The sequence below is a fragment of the Cebidichthys violaceus genome, unplaced genomic scaffold (assembly GCF_023349555.1).
Source record: "Cebidichthys violaceus isolate CVI_PGR_0920_01 unplaced genomic scaffold, fCebVio1.0.p SCAF_40, whole genome shotgun sequence".
Lineage (NCBI taxonomy): Eukaryota > Metazoa > Chordata > Actinopteri > Perciformes > Stichaeidae > Cebidichthys > Cebidichthys violaceus.
Genome location: NW_027176595.1, coordinates 453,570 through 478,340, shown reverse-complemented (window position 1 = coordinate 478,340; position 24,771 = coordinate 453,570). Strand labels below are relative to the sequence as shown.

General features: G+C 43.3%; 3 protein-coding genes across 5 annotated transcripts; 1 reads left to right on the top strand and 2 right to left on the bottom strand.

The window, feature by feature from the left end:
* Window positions 1-237: 237 nt before the first annotated feature.
* Window positions 238-13,626, top strand: cramp1 (cramped chromatin regulator homolog 1). 2 transcript variants are annotated; one of them, XM_068727923.1, is made up of 20 exons: window positions 238-313; window positions 2,089-2,465; window positions 3,783-3,985; window positions 4,095-4,248; window positions 4,551-4,634; window positions 4,853-4,901; window positions 5,271-5,356; window positions 5,845-5,968; window positions 6,563-6,644; window positions 6,958-7,902; window positions 8,118-8,295; window positions 8,439-8,611; window positions 8,722-8,796; window positions 8,958-9,039; window positions 9,273-9,383; window positions 10,044-10,201; window positions 10,544-10,730; window positions 10,977-11,144; window positions 11,599-11,744; window positions 12,090-13,626. In XM_068727923.1, the coding sequence occupies exons 2-20, from the start codon at window positions 2,090-2,092 to the stop codon at window positions 12,201-12,203; spliced, it is 3,495 nt and encodes a 1,164-aa protein (XP_068584024.1). In that variant the 5' UTR covers window positions 238-313; window position 2,089; the 3' UTR covers window positions 12,204-13,626. The 2 variants fall into 2 exon arrangements, with proteins under 2 accessions (XP_068584024.1, XP_068584023.1); XM_068727922.1 differs by lacking the exon at window positions 238-313 and adding an exon at window positions 1,388-1,707.
* dhrs7b (dehydrogenase/reductase (SDR family) member 7B) lies at window positions 11,469-18,521 on the bottom strand. Of its 2 annotated transcripts, XM_068727925.1 has the most exons (8): window positions 18,441-18,521; window positions 16,595-16,766; window positions 16,268-16,386; window positions 15,889-16,099; window positions 15,577-15,669; window positions 15,325-15,477; window positions 14,980-15,196; window positions 11,469-11,730 (listed from the first exon to the last, which is right to left on the bottom strand). In XM_068727925.1, the coding sequence occupies exons 2-7, from the start codon at window positions 16,746-16,748 to the stop codon at window positions 14,991-14,993; spliced, it is 936 nt and encodes a 311-aa protein (XP_068584026.1). In that variant the 5' UTR covers window positions 16,749-16,766; window positions 18,441-18,521; the 3' UTR covers window positions 11,469-11,730; window positions 14,980-14,990. The 2 variants fall into 2 exon arrangements, with proteins under 2 accessions (XP_068584026.1, XP_068584025.1); XM_068727924.1 differs by lacking the exon at window positions 11,469-11,730 and having other exon boundaries at window positions 14,650-15,196.
* Window positions 18,522-20,392: 1,871 nt separating this feature from the next.
* Window positions 20,393-22,982, bottom strand: tmem11 (transmembrane protein 11). Its single transcript, XM_068728051.1, has 2 exons — window positions 22,900-22,982; window positions 20,393-21,395 (listed from the first exon to the last, which is right to left on the bottom strand). Exons 1-2 carry the CDS (start codon window positions 22,944-22,946, stop codon window positions 20,879-20,881), a joined length of 564 nt encoding a protein of 187 aa, XP_068584152.1. The 5' UTR covers window positions 22,947-22,982; the 3' UTR covers window positions 20,393-20,878.
* Between the last annotated feature and the right edge of the window lie 1,789 nt (window positions 22,983-24,771).

Here is a 24,771-nt window from a genome sequence, read left to right as displayed (position 1 = left end):
TGAATTTTTAAAAAACTTATTGGGAAACTTATACGGCATGACAGGAAGAGAATAGCAATTGGTCCAACGGCATAGTTTCTCTCACGAACAATTGGCGGAGCCGTCTGTCAATCAAATTCTAACGGTCGTCCTCGTGTATTTCTGACCAATCAGAGGATTTGTTTTCGAGTTGTAATGGGCGTGTCTAAACGCGTGCACAATCTAACCACAGGAACTGTCATCGGTAACAAGCAACAAGCTGGACGGATGCCGTCAGCTAGCAATGCTAGTCCGTGTCTCGATTATTAAAACCACCAACAGGCTTCCACCTCAGGTAATTCTTAAACTTTGATTTGTGTAATCCATTTAACAAACTGTTTAAAGCTCAGCGTAACACAATCATTATGTTACAAGCTGTTTTTGCCACGTTATGGCTTGTTTGACTGCCGTAGTGTTAGCTAACCAACAACGGCATGCTAGGTACCACGTTCTATATGGAGACGGCTATTGCGTGCATTTAATACAGTTTACTACAACGAAGTTAACGATAACTGTTAGTATAAATAACGTATCTATTATTAACTATAACCACATTGCACTCTTAGTGTTGTCACACTTCTAAAAGCAGAGACAGTGGTTGGACAAACGGAACGATAATCACTAGTCTGCTCGTACTATTAAGTTGTACTATTTAACTCTGTGAAATCAGTGTGATGCTGTGAGCTTTTAGATTAACCTGAAGCAACATCAAAACAATATTTTGAGATTATGCGTGTTGTTTAAATTATAGCTACATTCATCTGTTAACATTACAATAACTTGATGTTGTAAGATTCCAAGGAGCGAAAGTAAACATGAACAAACTTTACTAGTAGTTCAGAGTTCTCACTGCTGTTAGATCACTTACACGTTGTTTCTGTTGGAATATGAGATTTTGCATTAAGATGACTAAAAACAGGAGTTTAAAGTCTGTGTAGGAATGTATGAAGGGGGATGTCCCTCATACTCATACTGCTCATGTACACTTGATATTTCTTAGTGTAGCTCTATCTTGCTGTCATCCCTCTGTGCTGTCACACTCCTGATTACTCAGAAATAAATGGATTAGTAGATAACAATCGAGAAAACACAACTCTGTCCTGTTTACACTTTTATAACAGTTTCATAAATGTAATACACCAGGTGTTGATGTGCACCGGGCACTTAAAACCTGGTCCAGACAAAATGATTAGTATTTGTATGAGAAGACAGTGATGCAAGCAAATAGAGCATCGTCACAAAGCCTCATAATTGCAGGATGTATATGAAATACATTGTTTTGCAGACATCATTTCTGCATGCGATGGTGACGTAGTGACAAACAAAGTCCACTTGCGCACAGGTTAATACAACTATCTGTGCTTATCAATTCAGATGAGCGCCACTGGCATGTGCTACAGTAAAGTCTTCTTCAGTGCGTGCAGTAAATACATCGGATTTGTCAGTGTTGTTATAGTTTTTATTTCTTTTTTTGCAAAATAAGCATTGAGTTAATGTTGCTGATAGAAAACAGTTGAACTGCGCAGAGAGTTCAGCTCAGTCGAAGCAGAAGCGAGGAGAGGGCAGAAAGCGGAGAGATCGCTCTCGGTTTTATTATGCTCCATTTGAACAGTATTTGCCAAACTAACCGGTCGGACTCATGGTGAAAAGGAAGAAAACGTCGCCTACTAGCGAAGAGCACGAAAATGGGTAAAAATATGTTTAAAATAACCACTTTATTTAGAGGTCGAATGCAGCGACGGGCTTCGTCGTCGTTTCTGCAGGGCGCTAAACTGAAAAGCGCTCGCATTTGAATTTAGTTGAAATTCAACCAACAATATTGGCCATTCGAGTCGAAAGACACTCGGTAAAACACCGCCGCCAGTTACTAAACTGTTTTGGTTGTTGAATATAATTTATCTGAAGACGTTTAATGCATATATTTGGTGTTGTTTTGTCGGGACTGGAGAGGGGATTTGAAACAAACAGCGGCGGCCATGTTGAGAGACAGTGAACGTCGTCTTTAGAAGTTAATTTCACACACCGCTTTGCTCTTAATGTGACAAATGTTCCTTGAATGTGTGTTGGCAGCATGACACTGGGCTCCAGGGAGGGGATCGGTGTCGATGGGAGGAGGAATCCGTCCAGAAAGCCCGAAGGTTGCGACGAGGAGGAGAGCGGAGAGCAGGCGAGCGAGGAGCGCAGTACAAAGGGAGACGACGGAGTGGAAATTCTTAATCCATCAACCACGGCTCTCAGCCCCGGTTCAGCTCCGGTTCTACCCGCCTCTCCGCCGAACCAAACCGGACTTGGCTCAACCCAGCATGCCCAGACCTCAGCGGAGCCCGCCCCTCCGTGTCACGACCAGCATCATTTTCTCCGATCGAGCGTCCGACCTCCGAGCAAGCGGATCCGGAAGGATTCAATCGGCTCGACCATCAATGGACACGGCGGGGCAAAATCGAAAGGTACTGGATGTTACCAGCTCAGAGCAAAGTGTGCATAGGTGGGATCAGCAGGGGGTCTGCCCTCAGTTGTCACTGTGGTTCCACTTTGTTTATCAGCGATGGCTAAACTGATGCTGGCTTTGTTGTTCTCCCTCCGGGACACTGGCTGGGTTGTACTCCGGGTCCAACCCAAGTTGCAAAACCATCCTGTGAACAATTTCTGTGAAACATCATAGAGTCACACAGACCACAACTTACGTTTGAAATTAAGTTTCAGTTACTCTTTCTTGGAAACTTGCCGTTAAGGGTTTAAAAACACAGTTTTGACTGTGGTGAGTGTAGAAAAAATAAATCACTGTGTAAAGACTTAAGTGTTTCTGCATGAAAGGAGAGCAGCATTGTTATAGACAGTTGTTTTTCACGTTATTTTAACAGAGCGGACCGAGCTTATTGCTTTCAACTATTTAACTGATCCAGTAAGTAAATTAGCATTTTTGAAGCATTTCCTTATTTAAGGATTTTGTTTTTCGCTTCCAGATTTTGTGAGGAATTATTACTGACTTGTTTCAGAGTGTATGATTATTCTGCTCTGTTATGTCTTTTTTTTTTTTTTTTTTTCTATCCTGAAAATTGGCATTCAAAATGAGTGTGACTCTGATCAGACAGAGCATTTACAGCATAGTGATGAGTTGTTCTGCTTTGACAGGTATGACTAGTGCATTTCTGTTATTGTCGTTAGAAAGAGACTGTGATTGTTTCATCTAATGTATATTTAGATTGCCCAGGTGTCGACCAGTTGACCAAGGAAGACCTACTTATTTTTGATACATTGCTATATTGGTGCACATCTATTTTCAGAGAGACACATCTAGGTCAGTGCCTATGACCCACAGAGATTTGTAAATGAACACCCATTTTGGCTGAAAATCTAAAGCAAAGCAGCCTCTGTGGTTGTGTTAATGCGTCTGGCATTGTACTCTGTGTCGGGGTAAACGCAGCCATTGGGGCCCATCAGGAGTTGGTTTTGGACCCATGTACTGTGGACCTGGCCGTAGGGACTGATTGCTTTTCCTGCCACCTTGCCAGAGCTGAACCACAGAAGGATAAGCTCTGCAGGTTTGTGCAGTGGGTGGCTTTGTGTGCATGCATTTTAAAATCTCCCAAAAAACCCCACAAACTACTATTTTTTTCTTTCCACGCCAAACAAAACAACCCATGCGGTGAACCGAGACATTTGTCTCAAATGTTACATCTCTGAGTCTCATTCTGAAGTTGTGTTTTTTCTCTGAGTGTTTCATGACTCATGGCTTCGATGGCTCCCGTGTCTGTGTAACACAGGGGCAGAGAACGGCTCTTCCTCCCAGGGGACAGTGGGACAGTCGGGGCCAGTGGCCGGCTCCACAGGGGGAGTGTCGAAGGCCTCCAAGGGCCAGGGGTCTGCTGAGAAGGAGGAGCAAGCTGGTAACCAGAAGAGGGCCCGTCGGCAGTGGGAGTCGTGGAGCACAGAGGACAAAAACAGCTTTTTTGAGGGCCTCTACGAGGTAAAGGGCACAACCAAATAGATTGGCATGTGGCACAACTTTTAACTTTTAAGTGTTGCGATTTATTTTTGACATCTCGTACTCAACTCTTATCTACTCTGGTCTCCAGCATGGGAAGGATTTTGAGGCCATCCAGAACAACATCGCAATGAAGTACAAGAAAAGAGGCAAGCCGGCCAACATGGTGAAGAACAAGGAGCAGGTTCGCCACTTCTACTACCGGACCTGGCACAAGATCTCCAAACACATCGACTTTGCCAATGGTGAGCTGCTCTTTATCTTTGTTTCCCAAAAGCAGGTGGGAGTTTAAGGGAAGAACAGATTTTAGTTCTAAGAGTTGGACCTCCACATAACATAAGAACACATAAGAAAAGAGCTGTTTATATTTTCAACACTGATGTTGAAACAGCATTTTGTTAGGTAGATAAACTTCGTCCCAAAACATATGTTAAAAAACCTCCAGATGAGTTTGAGCTCAGTGTCAGGCTTGTGTTATCTCTGGCCACACGTCTCCAGAATTCTTGTTTACGACACCGCTGTGACTTGTGCAACCTTCTCTCCTCAGTGTACTCCAGAGTGCTGAAGAAATCCTCTCAAGAACTGTACGGCCTCATCTGCTACGCCGAGCTCCGCAAAAAAGTTGGCGGTTGTAAGTGAAGGCTGTGCATGTGTTTTGAATGCATGACTTTTTTACAATAGTTTTGTGTGTGTGTGTGTGTGTGTGTGTGTGTGTGTGTGTGTGTGTTATTCTGCAGTGTTAGTTTTGGGCACAAGGGATGTGATGAAACACTGCAGCCTCCCAGTCATGGGGGACAGCTGCTCCTGAGGGACCATGTCGTAAACAGCTCTGTGTTTTGTCTTTGACAGTAATGGACGATAAGAACGTGTCAAAGCTGAACGAACTAATCCAACAAGGGTAAGTCTGCAGTAAAATAGCACTGCCTACTCACACGGTTTTCAGTTTTTATGTTAAATAACACCGGCTTAACACAGAGATTGTCAAGTATGCAGTTTTTGATTTCAAGTTCTATATCATAACACAGATACGCTTTCACCGTCTGTATGAGGACATGATAACATAAGAGAAACTTACATCAGCAGCAGGAACACTTATCATAATTAAATATTACTTACGGCACGGCTACTGTGTTGTAAAATGTTTTTGTTACTTGGTTTGCAAACAGTACTTGTACAATTGTAAAGCTCATTCTGTGACATGTATGTGATCCCAAAAAAGTTTTCCTAAACATTAAAGCTTCTGCTGCTGTTCTGTCTGTCTGAGCAGGGCCACCACAGTGCGCTCCAAAGGGAGGAACCTGAGAATCAAAGCACCGATGTGCCGAGCGCTGAAGAAACTCTGTGACCCAGATGGTGAGCGTGTGATTCACACACACACACACACAAGTACATGCATACGAAGTAAACAAACATCATTGCTGTAAATACAAACCATGGTGATGGCGAGGCACAGGGTTTGTGGGGGCGGGGTTTTGGCAATAACAATGGCAGCGTGTGGGCTAGTGGTGTTTCCATGGAAACACTGGGGGAGCAAAGTGAGCAGGAGCAGGAGGGAGATGATGGAGATGACTGGTCTGACCGACTGGCTTCTGCCCCTCTGTGCAAAAACAGCCTCTCACTCACTCAACTCAACTCAGTGGCGTTGTCGGCTGTATTGTTCTGTTCATGTAGTACGTTAGTGTCTCCTTAGGTTCAGTGTATTGGTGTTATTTCTGCTCCGTGTCATAACTTCATACTTTCACACGCTGACTCTTGCTCTTTAAGAACACTTGAACTCTTCTCCCGTGAGATCTTTGTTTGTGTTTCTCATTTAGTGTCATTGTGTCTTTGCGTCCTTTTAGGGGTGAGTGACGAGGAGGACCAGAAGCCAGTGCGTCTACCCCTGAAGGTGGCAGTGGAGCTCCAACCTCGCAGTAACCACTCCTGGGCCCGGGTTCAGAGTCTCGCCCACAACCCTCGCCTCAGGTCAGGCGTGCCTGTTAACTGATGTCTGAGAGGACTCTATTACCAACAAACAATGATTTGTTCATAATTTACTCCAAAGCAGAACTGCCCCAGGAATCAGTTTGCAGCAATATCACGATTGTAAAAACATTTAGTCCGCTTTCTTGTTTGCTTTTGTTAAGTCATTGATTTCAGGATTCATTTTCCAAAACAGCACACCTCAATAATTCAATGCCTTTTGGCAAATGAATGCCAGTTTTTTTTAGATGTTGTCGTTCGCATGAATGCGTCATCAAGCAGTTGCGTGTTTGATGCATGTTTGCGACATAAAGCACAACAACAATAAAACACAAGAATGATGAAAAGAAATCTTGTGTTTGCTTTGGAAACTAGTCAGCATAAATCCTGAGTATTTATGTATAGTATAGTTTTAAATTTCCCGGATCAAGTGAATCTATATTCTCATTTGTGTATTCATTTAGTGTGGGACCTAAAAGTGCTTTATGTGTTGGGAGCACAACACCTAAATCAGCCAGCCCGGTGCGGTTCTGCACCACCTTACCACAGCAGCTTGTAAATCAACACGTATCTCTTTCTGTGTCTTTTCCAAACCAGGATGGTGGTGGAGCTCCACAGGAAAGTCTCCAGCCTGATTGATTATCTGAAACAGAAGTGGGCGTACCAGGACCAGCGGATTGTATCCTTTTAAAAAAACAAACATCATATGATTCTTAGAGCAGTATTGATTGCATTGCAGCGCGAGTGCATGTCTGTGATACAAGGTTGACATGTGACAAGTGGAGCAGAGAGCTTGAGATAATGCTCTTATCCCATCATTGACTGATGAAATGGCTCGCGTTTAAGACAAGCTGCTACCATACAGTACATTCTTATCTTTGGTATGTGATTTTGGAGCAGTGGTATTCCACTTCGGCAGTAGATATCTGTGAGCTGTAAACATGCCTCTTTCTGTCATTCATGTCTGAGACCTTGACACTTGATTGCTTCAGCTGAAGAGCCTCATGGAGAGGGAGGCTCTGGAGGTCGGCCCATCCGGCACAGCCTCTCCCAGCAAATCCCAGCAGGACGACCTGTTTCTTTACCCCGCTGAGAGCAGCACTTTGACCACGCTGCCTGGCGTGGCGCGTGTCGTTCACTCCAAGGCCTCCTGCACTGTACACTGGCTAGAAAGCGGCAAGAGCCGGCCTAATGCCAAGGAGTTGCCCGGCGCTCAGATTCTGGGTATTCACACGGCTCCACCGCTTCGGACTGGCCCTAAATCTGGACGGGGGGGCGCCGCCGCCGCCGCTGGTGCTTCAGTGACTGTGTTGTGTGATAGTCGACGAACTGAGGCCCTTAACCCTGAGCCTTCACAAGACTGCTCTACAAAGGTAGAGGAGAAGAGACCTCAGTCTGTTTCTGTCCCCGCTTCCTCTCAGCAGACTGTGGCTCTTAGGGAAGAGGGAACTGGGATAGGACCCTCTGAAGGGGGAAAGATCTCTACTGGTGTGAAGGCCAGTAGTGGTTTAGCAGTGACCAAAAGCATTGAAAAGTTGTGTAGCGTTACGGAAAGCTCATCCGAGCCGTGCAATGAGGAGCAGAACACCAGCACCTCCTCCCCAGAGGCCCACCAGACTCCGCCAGCCAAACCTCCAGTCACGGGCTCCGAGGAGGGAATGTCACAGGGCTCTGCACCGGCAGCCAAAGAACGGGCCGTCGAGCAGATCAGAGGGGAGGGCTGGAGTGCGCGGGACGCCGAGAACGTCACCCTGGCTGAGCTCTACCTGATGTTCGGGAAGCCTGGCAAGCTGCAGCTGGAGTACGAGTGGCAGCCCATCGCAGTTCCTTTCAACAATCAAGAAAACGGACAAGCCCAGCTCAAGCCCATCAAGACACAACACGTTCTGCGCTGCCTGCTCAAGCTGGTTGCCACTGAGGTCAATCCTAAACCTTTGGTAGGGATTAACTGTTACTTCTTAATAGTGTTGCCGGTGGCCAGATCTGAATGTCACGAGTATTTGTGAAGATTTGTTACAAAGTAGAAGCCTAAAAAAAAAACCTTGTAATCCGTCACCACTGTGACTGTGCCACCCTTTAAACACTAGTGACGGCATCACTTAGAAATGTACACGTAGAGCAGAAGGTGTCTATAATGTATCTCCTCCTCCAGGCTCCAGAGCTGTGCTCCACTGCTCCATCCCCACACAAGACCCATCAAGAGGAGCAAAATCAGGCCCTTACGCCTCCAGGGAAGGGCCCCATAGCAGGTGTTCGCAGCCCCAGCTGTGGCCGGCAGCAGGCCTCTGTCCGAGGGGCCCGGCTACACCTGCCAACTGCCGGAGTCTCAGGTATCCAAGCATTAATTAAAAGCGTGTGTGTGTGTGTGTGTGTGTGTTTGGAAGTGAACGCAAAGAATCCCTGGATGCTGTTCAATGGTTTTATTCATTATCCTCACATGACATCTCTTACTGCCCCCCCCCCCTCTCTTAAGGTGGTCGTAACCTCCCCCGCTCTCTGCTGGGGTCGACGGCGGGCAGCGACGCAGAAAGCGGTGTGTTTGCGGTTCCCACCACGCTGCCCCCCAACAGCTCGCGGCACAACAGAATGTTTTCCCCCAACAAGGAAGCAGAGCTAGCCCTCAAACAGCAGCTCGACTCTATCAGTGTAAGACTGGGCAATGCGGTATTTTTTTTACACCAATTGTACAACGACTAAATAGGTACATCGTCCACACGCACAAATGTTAATATGCTCTGTTTTTTGTTTTTTTACAGATGCAGTCAGATCTTTTCCTTTCAAGACAGAGAAAACCTCGAAACAGACAACTCCGGAAACCACTTGTAGTTCAGGTAAGAGAAGAACAGAACGGTGTTTTACTTTATCTATTCTGTTGTATCGCAACAACGTCTCGAATTTATAGTTTTGGGGAATTGGTTGAATATGTGTGCTGTAAATGTATTTTTAGTGCTTCTCGGTGCATTTAGTTCAGCTGTTTCTGTCTCATCCACAGCGAACACTTCTACCGCGAACTACAGGAGACACTCCTCAGCACGTCTGCTCCTTCTCCATCCTCTCCAACTCCTCTGCCACAGGTACTCTTCACACATCCTGATGCTACAGTACAAGCTATTGTCAGCAGAAGATTGACACGTTTCAATTATTATTCTTTTCCCTAAAGTATAGCATAAAACTGTCAGACTTGTATTCCTGACAGTAGGTCCTTGAAAGTCCAACATGCTCTTTGTACATAACTAAATGTCATTTCTCGTTTTCAACAACCATTCTGCTAATCTCCCGCTCTCTCACTTCCTGTTTCTTCCCTCAGGAACTGGATCTTTCCGGCCAATCCACACTCGCCTGGCTCCTTCCTCCCGCCCCCTCCTGTCCAAAGCTTCCCCTTCAGCGTCCAGCTCTGCAGCAGCCAGCCAGCTCTCCAGTATGTTCTGTTTTCATTATTTAATCTATTCTCTTTTTTTAACTCAATTCTAGATGCAGTATAATTTATATGTTGTGTGAGTATGAGTTTAAACTCTTCTTGTCCTCCTGTGACATGACTCCTTCACTTAATGTGCTCAACAAGACTACTAAAACATGAATCCACGCAAAGAGAGTTGCACATTTTTTGACCTCCACATTGTGAGTCAGTTGGATTATTTGTATAGCTTTTGTTCTGCCATCTCACAGAGTCCTACTTGAGGTCTTCATACGATATTCTTAAGATCTAGTGTTTCCTTTTGTAAGATTACGTTATTTTTGTGTAAGATGCTGTGAATTCTCTGGATTTTTATCCAACATTGAGTTCCAGTTTCTAAACAAAATGATGAAAATGATTTAGTTCTTAACTCCCACGTGATCTCTGACAGTCTGACAGTCGATATGGTTTGAACAAATACTCCTTTGTGCCGGAGTAAAAAAAACCAAAAGAACATTCTTCCAGCTCCTCACTATCCTCTCATGCTTTCCCTTTTTAATATTCCCATTGTTGCTGAATTTAATTGCTGAGGCTTTTTTTGGGTGCATCCCCACATGCTCAGCTGCTATTGATACTTGTCAGGTATGGTGCTGCTGTGTTTTAAAACTGTTGCTTCTCTTTCAGGTGCCATTGGCCTGGCTGCTAAGTCTGCAGGTATCATCCCTGGCAGTCCCCGTCGGGAGCTGAATCCCCCCGCTGTCGATAATGGCTCCCTGCTCCACACCACACCCGCTGTAGATGCTGAACCAGACGCTCAACTCCTCCAGCACAATGTCCCAGAGGTCAGCAGCACACACTTACATACACAGACTGACACACGGAGAACTACTTTACTGTGAGGGTGAAGAAGGACTCCATTGACGGAGGCCACAGAATAGTATTGCCTGTGTGTGCAGGCCCTGTTCACAGGTAGAGGTACAAGAATACGATGATCGCTGACTGCAGTTGTTAGTGTAAGAAACAATAAGATACTGATGTTGAGTCGGGACCCAGGCCCGGTCCTAGCTAGCTGGGTAGAAAACACATGCATGTTGCTCTGAAAGCTCATCTTTTGAGGAAATATAAAACCTTAAACAAATCTAACAAAGCAGCCCCAGTAAGTGTTCAACTTGTTCTTGTTACAGAATGGTCACCCTCCACCGTCTCCTGGACTGACTGGCGGTGGGGACTCTCTCCTCTCTCCGCCCAGCGTGGCCTCGCTCCTGGACATCTCTCTGCCTGGCCCCCCTGAAGAGGCTCTAGCCCCCGGAGAAACTCAGACTCACATCAGTGACTCCATCATCGAGCTCGCCATCAACTCTGCCCACTATGGTGCGTGCCAGTTTCTATCCTATATGCTAACATTAAGAACAACCGGGTTAGTTTTCTCTTGAGAGGATGTGTTGACGTCAGGCTTATTGAGCGCTGTGTGTGTGTGTGTGTGTGTGTGTGTGTGTGTGTGTGTGTGTGTGTGTGTGTGTGTGTGTGTGTGTGTGTGTGTGTGTGTGTGTGTGTGTGTGTGTGTGTGTGTGTGTGTGTGTGTGTGATCTAATGGTCGGTTTGCCTGTTGCGCTGCAGGCGAGGAGACCGCTCTCTCTCCAGCCAAGCTGAGCAACAACGACGGCTCCAAACTGTTGGCCTCGTCTCCCTCGGTCAGCCCGTCCAGAGGCTGGATCCCGTCGCCCAGTCACGACCCCCAGTGGTACCCCAGTGACTCATCTGACTCCACACTGGGATGCCTCCTCTGTGAGTCTTCTTCTCTCCTCAATCATTAAACACAAGCACATACTATTACAGATCTTCTTTGTAGCTCTGCTGAACACTACTGCTAGAGTTGATACTAGAAAGGAAAGTTAAAGTCTGAGACTTTGATTGAAAATTAAAAAAAGGTCAATAAAAACATCAACTTATTAATATGTGACTAGTTTTCCCCCATCATTAAAAACTGTTTGAGTTGTGGTAGAAAAATCAAAGCTTTGCTAAATTGACTGTAAAACAATACATATTAGCTTTAATATCAGACAAATTCACAAATAAAGTAACACATTTTAATCTTAGTAAACCTTCATACTTTATTCTCTTATTACTGCACATTAACACCGACACACCTGTGGACGTCCTCTTGCAGCGATGTCCCATAAAGAGGACTTTGTTTCCACTCTGTCCCTTTTTATTCACGGTCCGTCTCTTTTCCCTCCAGCCAGCATGGTCTCTCCTGATAAGGGCAAGCGGACCACCCTAACCCCCTCCGGCCCCTCCAGCGGCACAGCTCTGCTTGGTCCCAGTCTCCTGGACTGTAACTCCCATGATTCCTTTCAGTCCCGTGGCCTTCCTGATGTGGCAGAGGTACGTTCTTAGTATGGAGTCTTTTACAAAATAGCAAATTCGCAAATTTTTTTTCAGTTGCACACTCCGCGAGTCTAAAAAGTCGCTCCCTTGTGAATAGTTTGACCTTTTTTGGAAAATAGATAAAGTCACTTTCTTGTCATAGATTAAGCTACAGTCAGCTTAGCTCTGCATTAAGACTGGAAACAGTCAGCCTGGCTCAGTCCAATAGTAACAAAATCCATCAAACTATTCTTTTATTCTAGACGAAAATAGTGTGTTTGAATCTCTTTTCGTTTGTCTTAGCTCCTCTCAGGCTGCTGTCAGTACTGTTGTACATTGAAAGCTCTTTGGTTGTGCTTGCAGATGGACTCTCAGCTTGCTTGTATGATGAGTGAGAGCAGCGTGGACTACATCGCTCGCTTCAATGACCTGGCTCAGGAGCTGGCTGTGACCGAGCCCTCCATCCCACCACCCTGAGGTGCAGAGGACCCGCGGCCATCTGGAGGACATGAGTTTGTCTCCACGCTGTCCCCTCTACTTTGGAGAAAAGACGCCCCCCACCCCCCTTCCTCCTCCTCCCCCCCCTGTTTGTAAAAGTGCAATAATAACAGTGAACCTTTTGTTCGAAACTTGTTGGTTTCACTGAACTGTTCTTTAAATTGAAACGCCCTTTAAAAACAAACACTTTAGAAAAACAAATGCGTTTACAAAACACAACCTCATGTACAGGAAAATACTATGCCATATGTGAACAATAATATTTTGACTGATCTTTTATGTCTCTTCCTGCTCTTTGTGTGTTTTTGTCCGTCTTCTGTTCTCTCACATTAAGCCCACACAATGTGTCGTTCAGATCCCGCCGGCTGGAGGCAGCGAGAGGGCTTGAATGTGGCGAGATGCGCGTTTCTATTCCGTTGTTTTTGTGGCCTCGGTTGGAAAAGTAGAGTACAACACAGCTGGTAAAGTAGAAACTACTGCCCTCCTTTTCACACGCTTCTGATCAGTTCAGCTTTTATTGGATGCATTTTAGGAACGTAGCCTGCAGCGCGTGTTTGGAATCAGGTTTGTCATTTCTCACGGTCAAATGTTACATGCAAAACGGCAGCTTTGTGTTGGTTGACTTTACTACTTCTCTTGAAATCACATTGGAGTTCGATGTCCAGTCGCTTCATACAGATTATCATTTTTTTTTTATGTATGTATGTTCAGATGATAGTAGCGATGCAATGCTCTTCAAGGTTGGTTTGTTGCGTAAACGGGTCGACATTTAATTTAGGTGTTTTTAATAACCTTGTCATAATAGTTTATAACTACTTTGACAAATAACATTGGTTGTTTACTTTAGCTCTCTTGCTGGTATCAAAGAAGCGAGTTCAGTGTTTAAACTCTTAACCCAGAATGTGATCAACCACACATTCATTTCTATTGACTTGGAACCATTCAAAGTTGTGTTGCACTCCGTTTCAACTCCACAAGAGCGAGCAGTCACAAGTATGGAATGATGTTAAACACTAAAGCCATAGTTTGAAGCTTTTTTTTTTTTTTTTAAGCTAGTGTTCTTTAACCTCTAGTAAAACCTGAGTGGTTGTGTCTCCATGCGGCGAGGTTCGAGGTAAATGGATGCTTTTAAGTGCTTCCCCCCCCCCATACAATGAACTGTTCACAGCAAACACCTACCGCTGAAGTCCATTCTTATTGCATCCAGATTGTCTCTGAATTTTAATCAACCAGCATCATCAATATGCAGTATTGTGAACATTTTGTCTGGGCAACATGTTTATTAACTTCATCTCTGAGTGTGAATTGTCGGAGAGCTCTCGTTATCATTCCACAAATGGGATGTTAAATGTTTGTCTCCAAGCACCTTGAGGGCTTTGACTGTACAAAGTAAAAGCTCTTGTGATGTTTATTCATGAGTGAAAAGGCTTCGTCTTCACACACTAGATACAATGAAGATGACTCTTAATAAGGAATAAACTGCAGGTTTGGCATGTTTTTAATTTTTGCTGAAGGATTTATTTGTACAAATGTCAATTAACTTCACTGCGCTTTTGTAACATAACGTAAATTGTTATTTGGACTATTTATTTTTAACATTTCAGAATTTTTTTTTGTCTAACTTAATATTAAGAAAGTGAAAAACATGTTTAAAGTTTTCAGTTTGTAAAATGTGTTTGTATTCTGTGTATAAAGATAGTTATAAAAACCTGTTTGTTTTATTCATTGTGTACTTTGTGCTGAAACCAGTTTTAAATATGAATATGTGGCCTTTGGGCTTTTACCAAAAGTTAACGGTTTATCAGCTTTTCCAGAGAGGGGAGTGGTTTCTCTGCTGAATACATTCTCACTCATCAAATCAGCTCATTTAATTAACAATATACTGAACAGAAATATATGACACACATTCAAAATGCGTCTCAGTTTATTTCCTGCAGCAATAACATCAGCTGACAGGATGTAAATATGGCCCAATCTGTTGCCTAGCCTAACAGACCACACAAAACACTTTCCTGGACGGCGATAAGCAGCGTTTCCTTCCTCTGCTTGTATTTAAAGCACTTTGTTTACATTGTGTGACACAGTACAGGTGACCCACAAACACCATGCCAGGTGCTGGACCACATCTCCAGGACAGACATGAGATTGTTGACAAAAAGTGCTTTTTTTTCCCCCCCTCATATCTGCATTTGCAACAACAAACAACACTGATCAAGTCCTGCACTTTGGTGGATTAAGTTGTTTTCATATACTTGTTTCTGTTGTTCAAATGAATTGAAGTTCAGTGTGGTGTTAACAAGTTAAATCTCATCTGTTCTCTTCTTTTCGTCATTCAAATTTGACACTGAAGGCTTTTAAGATATAACAGCTGACGAATATATCCCAGACCTGACAGAATTACAAATTAAACATCAACATTCCTGCAAACAGTTAACAAATTGAGCATTTTATTTGTCCGTGTTAGGAGTCAATTTGAAAATCAGCGTCACATGCTGACATCTTTACAGAGTTTTGTCAATAATAGACATTCCACTTTTAAGCAGTGATTTTTGAGAACAAAGTGAAGTCCTGTCTGGTCAATCTCCGGTGTTAAAACAAAAACTCCCCACAGGTGCTGTTACAACACACAGGTTTCTGGTTTGTGTAACTGAGGAGCTTCATCTACTCACACCTCCTGCTCATCTGGAGACGCAGTCACTGTCGTGTTGTGGTCCATGTGCCTCTTAACGTGCGCTGGGAGCCTCGTGGGCCTCACCTGCTGCAGCTTCACTCCTCTTTGGGTTTCTGCTCCTTGCGAGCGCGAGAGGACATGAGTTTGAAGAAGAGTGCCGGCCACATGGTGCGGAGGTAAATGGCCACACTGGGCAGAGGTCCCGCCAAAACCACGTCTTTGCTCCTGTGACGGACAGCCTTCAGAACAGCCCGAGCCACATCTCTGGGGTCCCGACCCATCGCTGTGGTTTTATCCAAAACTGAAAACAAGTGTTGCACAAGTTTGTTTCACAGCTTGTTTTTATCTTCTATCTAAATTCATATTTTTAGCCTTTTTATGTCTCTTTGTCAGCTTTACCGATAATCGTCACACACTCCGCTGCCTCACCTCCGTACTTGGAGCCGTCTCCTGTGACCGCGTTGAGCGACAGGCTGGTTCGAATGTAGCCAGGACTGATCACGGTCACTGGGATCCCGTAACGCTCGATCTCGGCCCGTAAGCAGTCAAAGTAGGCCTGGGTGGCGTGCTTTGAGGCGGCATCTGACCAAAGTGAGTAAAAACCAGAGTCCTGCTTCATTTCCAATCAAAAAAACTCTTGTGTAGCTGATTGCTTTAGCTAAGCGAGTGAAGACAACTTACAGGCGGATCTGTAAGGAATGGCTATCTTGCCCTGGACACTGCTGATGACAACGATGTGGCCGCTGTGTCGATGAACCATGGAGGGCAAGAGAGCTGTGAAGGGAGGAAAGAAGAAAGAAAGAGAAACTGCTAACTAAAGCAAAACATTGTGCTTCCTCTTCTGGGAAAATCTAGCTCTGTAATGTTCATGCTTCAACTACTTTCCTTCCTTATTTGAATTCAAGATCCTTTAAATAACTTCTGTATGGTTTGGCTCCCTCATACATTAATAACTTTGTAACCACACATACTCCATCTGAACTACTCACTAACCTTGAGTAAGAGCAATGGACCCAAAGTAATTTGTTTCCATAACATCCCGCTGAACTGAAAGGTGGGTATCCAGTATGTTGCCGCGATAACTGATTCCAGCATTATTGATGAGGACGTCCACTCGCCCGTAACACTTCAGGATGTCCTCTGCAGCTCGGTCCACTGTGTCTGTGTCGGACAAGTCGAAGACGACGCTGCTGGGAGTGTAAGTCTGGTGGTTGCAAAACACGTTGCATTTAAATATGTCTTGCTGTAAAAACTAATTGCCCTACAGCGGCAAAAATGAAGTTGAACGTTGAAGATGCTACTTTGTGCGTGTGTGTGTGTGTGTGTGTGTGTGTGTGTGTGTGTGTGTGTGTGTGTGTGTGTATACACGCACCTGTGGTTGTGAGCTTGTTGAACTCGCTGTGAGCTCCTGGACCACCTGCTGCAGGCGGGCTGCATCGCGTCCACACAGCACCAGCCGGGCGCCTGCAGCGTGAAAGACCCGAGCACACTCTACAAAACATAAAAAAACACACACCTGATGTTCATGGTGGATGTCAAACCAGGCCTGCAAGTTAGCACATGCACCACCACACTGACACACATCACTGTACATTATCTTACTACCACCGAAGCCAAATCAACCGCCGTACATCGATGTCAATTGGTTTGTAGAAAGCGTTTACATGTAAGCTGAAGAGAAGAAGAGATGGAGGCAGACCTTTGCCGAGTCCAGAGCTGGCCCCTGTGATGACCACCACGGCGTCCTGCAGAGCAGCTCCCGGTCTGAGGCGGACAAGTATTCGATAAAGCAACAAGATCCCCGCACTTACTAAAACCAGCTGAAGAAGTCCTCCTCCCATGACGCGCTCCATGCCTGACAATCACCCTGCCTGTAGACACAAGTTCAAAAAGATTTAGTGAGGAAGAGTTTCAATCAGTTGCTCTTGTACAGAGAATTCACCCAACAGAGGTCTGTTTAAAACAGCACATTTTCACCCAATATGTCTCTCGGGTGACAAATGAGCCGACGCCGCTAACAAGCAAAAGGTGATTCCTGCGCTCCATCAATGACGAAGGATTAGTGAATCAATGGGAATGTAATTTTTGTAGCTATTGGCTATTAAAATGTCAAGTTTTGGGTAAAGATGTTATTAGCTGAGCTTCAGACTCAGTAAGAGATTTAATTACTCTGGTAACTCGTCATAATAATTTGTAGGCTGAATGATATATTGTTTAAAAAATATAAAGCATATTTGATAATGAAAACCATTCCTTGTTGCAGTGCTAGTCTTTAGAAAAGAAGAATAAAAACAGCCAAAAAAAGGGCTTTAAACAAGCCACAGTGTGACATTGATGTGTGTGTTCTGTAAGCTCTCAAGCCTCCATGCAGACGGATTGTGAATGTTTTAATGTGAAGTGCTTTTAGCTGAGCCTCTTCACTTGTCCCGTCTCCAAAACACAACACAAACAACCAGCATGGCAACAGTAACAACTACCGCCAAATAATAAGCACACGCGCACGCACGCCCGCGCACACACACACGCGCGCGCACGCACACACACACACACACACACACACACACACACACACACACACACACACACACACACACACACACACACACGATTGTGAGCATAATGACTCAAGAACTAAACATTAAATGAACTTCATACTTACAGTTTTTTTTAAATTGCTAACAAGCATTGGTCAATACTGACGACACTTTTTGAAAACACTTCATACAGTCTACATGACCACCATGCATCTTACCCAAACAGTTAATCTCACCTCCAAAACTCACCCAAACCACCAACACACTTCATACATGTTTCAAATAAGCTTGTTCGACTATAACACTCAGAAAGGATACATTGTCACTCATAACACACTGACTTAAAAAACACTAACAACAGGCAGCAACACATAAATCATAAACATGTATCTTTTCACATAAATCAGTAATTCATTAGAGAAGAGGAAAAACACTTGTTTCGTTTGTTAATGACACTACTACAGCTGAAATGACAATCAACTGCTTTAATTTTATTGTAAATATTCTAAGATTTGTTTTATATTTGCCATCATTCTGTTTTGAAAACAGTGTGTTTGCATTTGAAAACACAATATTTGCAACAAATATATCGTGTTTTGCAGGTGGGGGAGTATGAATGACAAAAGAGCTCATGGATTTCTGGAAAATGTGGTAATTGAATGCAATTTATGTAAAAGAAATGATAACAGATTCAAAAATTTGGTCCGCATAGACTTCTGTTTCACTGACTGTAAAGAGTAACCCACAGGCTCCCCAGATTATTACATCTGATCTACATCTGCATGTCTATGATTACTAACAGTGACATTCAGTATCAGGTTCATTGAGATGCTAGTTTACCAGTGAACACAGTCCGTGCTCAACGAGGATTGGCAGATAATGCACAGACAAGCTAGCCGTGTGCAACTCATAAGTGAATGGCTGGGCATGCTAATGCAAACGTTGGCTAGCGTCTACATTGTAAGAAGACACTAAATTATACACCAGAGTTCATGAATAGTTAGAGTTCACCTTGTTGTTGTTCTGCTGTACAACACGGCGGCTGGAGGCGGTGGTACGAGCACTTCCGGGCTCGTCTGACGGGAACCCCACGTGCCGCAACGACAACCGTCTGTGTCCTCCGCTAGGGATTGTGGGAGCTACAGTTCGGTAACACAGTAGGCTGACTGAGCGAGCACGATTGTGCTTGCCTATTTCTGCTTATTAGACAGATATTCTTTGTCCAGGTTGGACGTCGTAGGACAAAATAAGCAGCCAAATAAACCTAGAGCTTTATTTTTAACCACAAGGACAAGACTTTGATTATAAAATCCAGTTTTTAAACTATTTGAGAATGTCTGGGCTGTTTTAAGACCAGAAGAGGTTGGGCAAATATATGTTTCTCCATAATTACGGTGTATGAGATAATAGAGCCCTGAATTCAAGATTAAACATCAGTATGTAAATGACTTATTCACCCCTCCCCATCACCACAAACTGTGAGTTGGGTCTATGACTGAAACGTTGGACAAACTGATCATTCATGTGTGCAGTTTATCAGGAGAAAGTCTGAATTATTCTTGGACATCCTAAAAGGAGAAATACAATCTGGGTAAGAACTGGAGAAGGGGCTGGGCATCATTATGTTACCAGACCTTAAAATGTGTGACAGCCAGTCCATCATTCAGCGCTCCTGTCAGCAGGTCAGCCGACGGATAATTAGCCTGCTCTGGTCACAAATCAGTGGGTCAGTCTCAGGCCACCCTCAGAGCACTCACCCCTCTGCTTCAGTTCTGCTCTAACCATGAAAGGGTATGTATGGTGAAAGAAAATTAAATTGGAAAAATTGGCCTACTCTGCACATAAATTTATTTTTCTTCCAGTTGCAAATTGTGCATGACGTAGCAGTACACATCGATGTGAAAAGAAGAGCTGGACAAAGTTTGCAAAGTGAATCGTCTCTCTGTTGTCCATGGTGATGCTTTCACACACGTCTTAAGTTTTACCTATGTAAGCACTATTTACCGAGTTAAACAAAAGCATCTGGTTTTCAGTCACTGTCCGTCTAAACGTTTTAAAGATATCCTGTCAGAATTCGTTGACAAAATATTGTGACGTGAAGGCAAGACCTCCACCCGTTTGTGACAGACTGATGTCGATCACAGTTGTTTGTTGGCATAATGTGTGATCACAGTACATACTAAAACACCACAAGCAAGTTTACAATTTATTTAATACATTGTTTGATAGACCTTTAAGGGATTTACACAAAATTCTTAGGAAACTTTTAATTAACAGGTTTAAATTTGCTCAAATCCTGCTGGCAAAGTTAACAATCCTTATTCAGCTTGTAGTGGACATTTTAATATATATATATATATATATATATATATATATATATATATATATATATATATATATATATATATATATATATATATATAATGGAGTTTTAATCAGTGACCCCGACAACCTCACTCTCCATATTCAACTAATTCACATCTGAATTCCACTTGATAATTAAATTGTTACAAGTCTCCTGTTATATCACAACTCATTCTCCACTTTTACCTTCGCTTATGACCCCAAATTTTAAAACTGCTGATCGAGAGAGCAACGCATAACGAGCACCATGGGATAAACACACAAGAAAGTATGAATCTATAATTTGCTGTGCAATTGTTATCTGTAATTTCAAATAGTGTTTGTATTTTTAAATGTAATTATGAGGGTTTGGCTTGATGTCAATGTAATATACATTATTAGAAGCATGTGTAGAATGTGACTTTTCAAAAGTAAGTACTTTTTGTAGTGTTTCAAGAGAACATTGAGCCACAGCGTTGTCACACACGATCTTTCTTACACTCTCTTAAACAAGAATATCTACATGAACAAGACACAATCTCAAATAAGTTGCAACTATTTGCTCGTTTCTGAACATCATGTAGAATTTAATGAAAAAAGTAAAATAAAATACAGAAAAGTTAGTTTGAAACATCCTAATGTTTAATGAAAGGGTGATGTACTGATCAGCAAGAAAAGGGGGGGGTACAGTAAAACTACGAGGGGAAGGGGAGCGAGCTCGAGACTCAAAACATGTCGGTCCGTTACTGCAGTACAATTCAATCCAGAGGAGCTGCTGACGTACCCTTGAGCACTTGCTTGTGTGTCAAGGATGCAGGAGGAAGGCGCAGGGGAGGAGGCGCGAGGGTACTACGGATATAAGAGTGCTGTTGTTGTCACATAGAAGTAAAGAAAAAGGAAAAGGAAAAAACAATTCCTTCTAGTTTTAACTATATCCCTCTGATCAAAGTTCAAAATGGAAGCACCCACCGCGAGTGTGGAGCTAACTGCTGGGTCTGATCGGGACTTCCACTTTTCTTACATCTGGGGGGGATAGGTTCTGTTTTTTTTTTGTTTGTTTTTTCCTTTTTATTTCTGTTGGTTCTTAAACCCTCTTCAGAGCGCACTCACACCGCATAGAGTTCGTAGATCTTCTTGGCGCAATATGCCAGGGCAGCCAGTGCTATCGTGTTATGGAGTCTCTTTCTGTGGACATCATCCCTGCGTACCAATACAACGGGCGTCGAGGAGGTGAGCGTGTGCAGGGGCAGCCGCGAGAGTTTTTGGCTGTCGTACTCCACCTGGTACTTGCAGCAGGGGTCAAATTGCCATGAAATCCCGTAGAGGGCAGCACAGGCCACACTGAAGGCGCCAGCGGGCAGCGCCACATAACGCGAGTACTCAATGGGAAGCGAAAGGGGCGTCAGGAGGCAAGCGGCACCTGACAACACGGCCGTCTTGTGCAGGCAGTTGCCCACGGTAATCCACCGGGCCGTCTCGTCTCCGATGCGCGTGGGCTCAATGACAATGTATTTATACTGGGCCTCCAGCGCCTGCTCCAGCTCGTACTCAAACTGGTCCTGCACATTCTCCCCATTGTAGATCTCGTGCACAATGTAGCAGTCTGTCGCCGCCATCACTCCCCTGTTCAGAAACAGACATACGGGCAAAGAACAGTGAGAGAGCGGATACAGAGAACAACTAGACGCGATACAATCAAGACTGGTTTGCCTTAATTTTTACACCAACCTGCCCCCCTTTTATTTCCAAGACCCTGTGAATATGTTTTGCCTTCAATAGCTCAGACAAAGATTCCCAGATGGGTGTTTTACCCAAATATTTTTCAATTGAAATTCCATACGGTTTAAAATATCACAAAATATATGTGCATACCAATACCATAATAACTAGCATGTAATCTGTAGAAATCCATTTATAAATCACATATATGGTTTAAGTAAAATAACGTGAAAAGTAGGATTTAAGTGAAGGATTACATGTTAATTTGTTGCCATCAATCAGCACTAAAACGGTACATACACCCCAACTACATAACTATTCAACTACAAACAATATCATGACCAATAACATTTAGTTCAAATGGTAAATTCTTGATTGTCTATAAACTCAAGGTCGAGTGTGCACAGTTTTACATGAGCTAATTTATATTCTTTATTACAAGTTATTCTATTATATACTTAGTTTGCAGAAATATTTTTGCTCGGTATTGTTTCCAATCAATTCAGAAAATGTCGTTTTCATTAAATTGTCAACAAAATAACTTGTCTGACCAACAGCTAAAAGTGTGAAATATGAAATTACACATAAAACGCAGCAACAACTTTTTTTTGTATGGACACATTAATTATGTTGGTTGACTAGTTTCCGTCTAATTGATTAATCGAATAATATATTCTGTAAACTGATGTTTCCCGGGTTATTTAAACCGTATCTTTAAATATGACGAACACATAATATGTGTATCAGTGTCAAAACTCCGAGGCCTTCCAGTAAAAGTTGACAAGATGGCCAAACACCCCTCACGACTCATCTACCTAGATAAGGTCAGACACCGAGCTCATTGGGCTCCAGAGACAGCGGGCATTGGCTCAATGACTACTGGATACTAATACAAATCAATCTGGGATCACAGTGCAGGGGACACGGTGTACCTGAGCGTCGGTTAGATAACATGAACAGCTACCACGCTCACATGGTAAAAAGTTGGGAGGACTTGGCCAGCTAAGTTAAGGACCGTTTTACTTTCTAAACAGGTCGACAAACACAGCGGACACTTGATTCAGACAGAGACGTGGAGCACGTGAGCCATGCCGTATTACAACAGTGCTCGCCCGCACGAGCTGTTAAACACATTTCTTCCCCCCCCCCCCCCACGGTTATATCGGCTGGTGTGAAATAACCAAAACATCACATGCTAGTTTGTTTCCTTGCTAACGTCAGCTAGCTGTACACGTTAGCCTGCTAATGTTAGCTAACCCTGGGATAAAATTCCGACTAGTCGCGTTGCCGTTTTACTTGCAGTCCCGAACGATATGTATGTTTGGGATCTGGTGAAGGGCGACATCGACTAAACGATGCATCACATTTAAACATTTTCGTTTAATATCTAAGATGTGGAGTAACTGACCTCTCCCTGCTCACTGGGACACCGCGCCTCCTTCCCAGCGACGCCATGTTGGAGATACAACCGTGATTGCGGTTGACGTATGAGAGCGCCAGGCTTTATGGGTAATGTAGTGAGTCAACGCAGTCGACGCATCACGTCGACTCGAATTGGGACTACTGTTCCCATGAGGCTATAAAGCAAGAGCACCTTTAAGTATTTTATAATAGCACATAGAAGTTTGAGAGGTCAGACCATTTGTTTTAAATATATATATTGCAAATTGAAGGTATGTTTGTTTAAAATATAATAATTAATCAAATAACTATATTAAAATTGAACATCAAATACCTACATGAGACATTTAGATAGTTTAATTGTTGCGCAAATAGATTGCATGCATGGGTTACAACATAATGTATGCAATACAGTGTCCCAACCATTAAGTTTTGTAATTGCATTTGTGTTTGTAGATGTCTGGGTGCTCACCCATATTGTGCCCTCCTGTGCTCGTCTCTGTGTCACCGTGGCGGAATGGCGAGTGTGGGCTCCCTGTCCATGTGTTGTAACCTGAAGCGCTTTGGATGTAACAACTAATGTGTACGTTCAGGAATGCGAGACTTCAGCTGAAGCCAAGTGCTTCGTCTGTGACAACAATTGTGACATCTGTAAAATCACGGGGCACGCATGACGAATCAATACAAATCCAATTAAGCATATTGGCGATGCCATCTTTAAAACTGTGATTTTTAAAAATGATGTTTAAAACATGCTTGCTCGACCTGCCATTGTCCCCCAGATCATGTTTAATATACCATCAATAATCCTTTCAACTGATGTAACATAAGGCTATTTGAAGACTCAGAACATGCTTATTTGATGGAAGGTAAATTATTCATCAGTTAATGTGTTAATTAGGCTATTCATTCTGTGTTTATATTGCGCCTTCATACATATAATAGAAACTGCCAAACAGTGAAGGTTTGTGTGGCAACTTGGTCAGATTCTTAGGTGTATTTAGTTATTCATGGATCAGACAGTTTCAGATTTAGATTTGAAAACTTGTATTACTTTAGAGAACATTTCATTCAGGCAATTTTTTTTATTTTAACCTGGTAAATTAATTTGATCAAATAAAAAGAAAAGGGTCAATATATGTTTATATTCTTCAAAGTTAGATATCAAATACACTGATCTCAACATGCAGCCCTAGATAATTAGGCCCAAATTGAGTCAAATATTCAGTCTAAACACACTGGAATCTGCTGTAAAATAACTACCAAGGGCAGGTTTTTCATTATAGAACATAAACTCCCCCTGTGGTGCCAAAAACCCAGATTTACAGAAAAACTACAGAAGACGTGACCTCAGTGGTGGCTATTGGCCCTGATTGAAAACCAACATCGCTTCAAGGTCTCATCGTCATGCAAGTGGACTTTAGACATCAATTGGAGTTTATAGGCAACATGTTTGTGTTTTGATTTCATGGGAAGTTACCAGAGCTCCCCCCCTTCACTGAGAGCACTTCTGGGTCTTCTTGAGGAACCAGGAGATGTTTTGTTGTTCATGAGAGTCCTGAAGACTCTGAGTGTCTCAGCTGGGTCTTTGCTTGAACTGCTGTGTTTTCAAATGGGAGAATAGCAAGCAGAGTTCTTTCCAGCTCACCCATGTGAGGGGGGCTCACCCCTGCATTGCTAACAGTACACAATGTGACAGCGTTTTAAGTAGTTCTTAATACTGTCACTAGATGGCAGCAAATTCTAGTTTGCAAAACTCTTCCAGTTTTTCTTTAACCTTTGTTGCAGGATGTTAACACAAATTCATTTAAGTTACCACAATATATATATATATATACAGTTGTGGTCAAAAGTTTACATACACTTGTAAAGAACATAA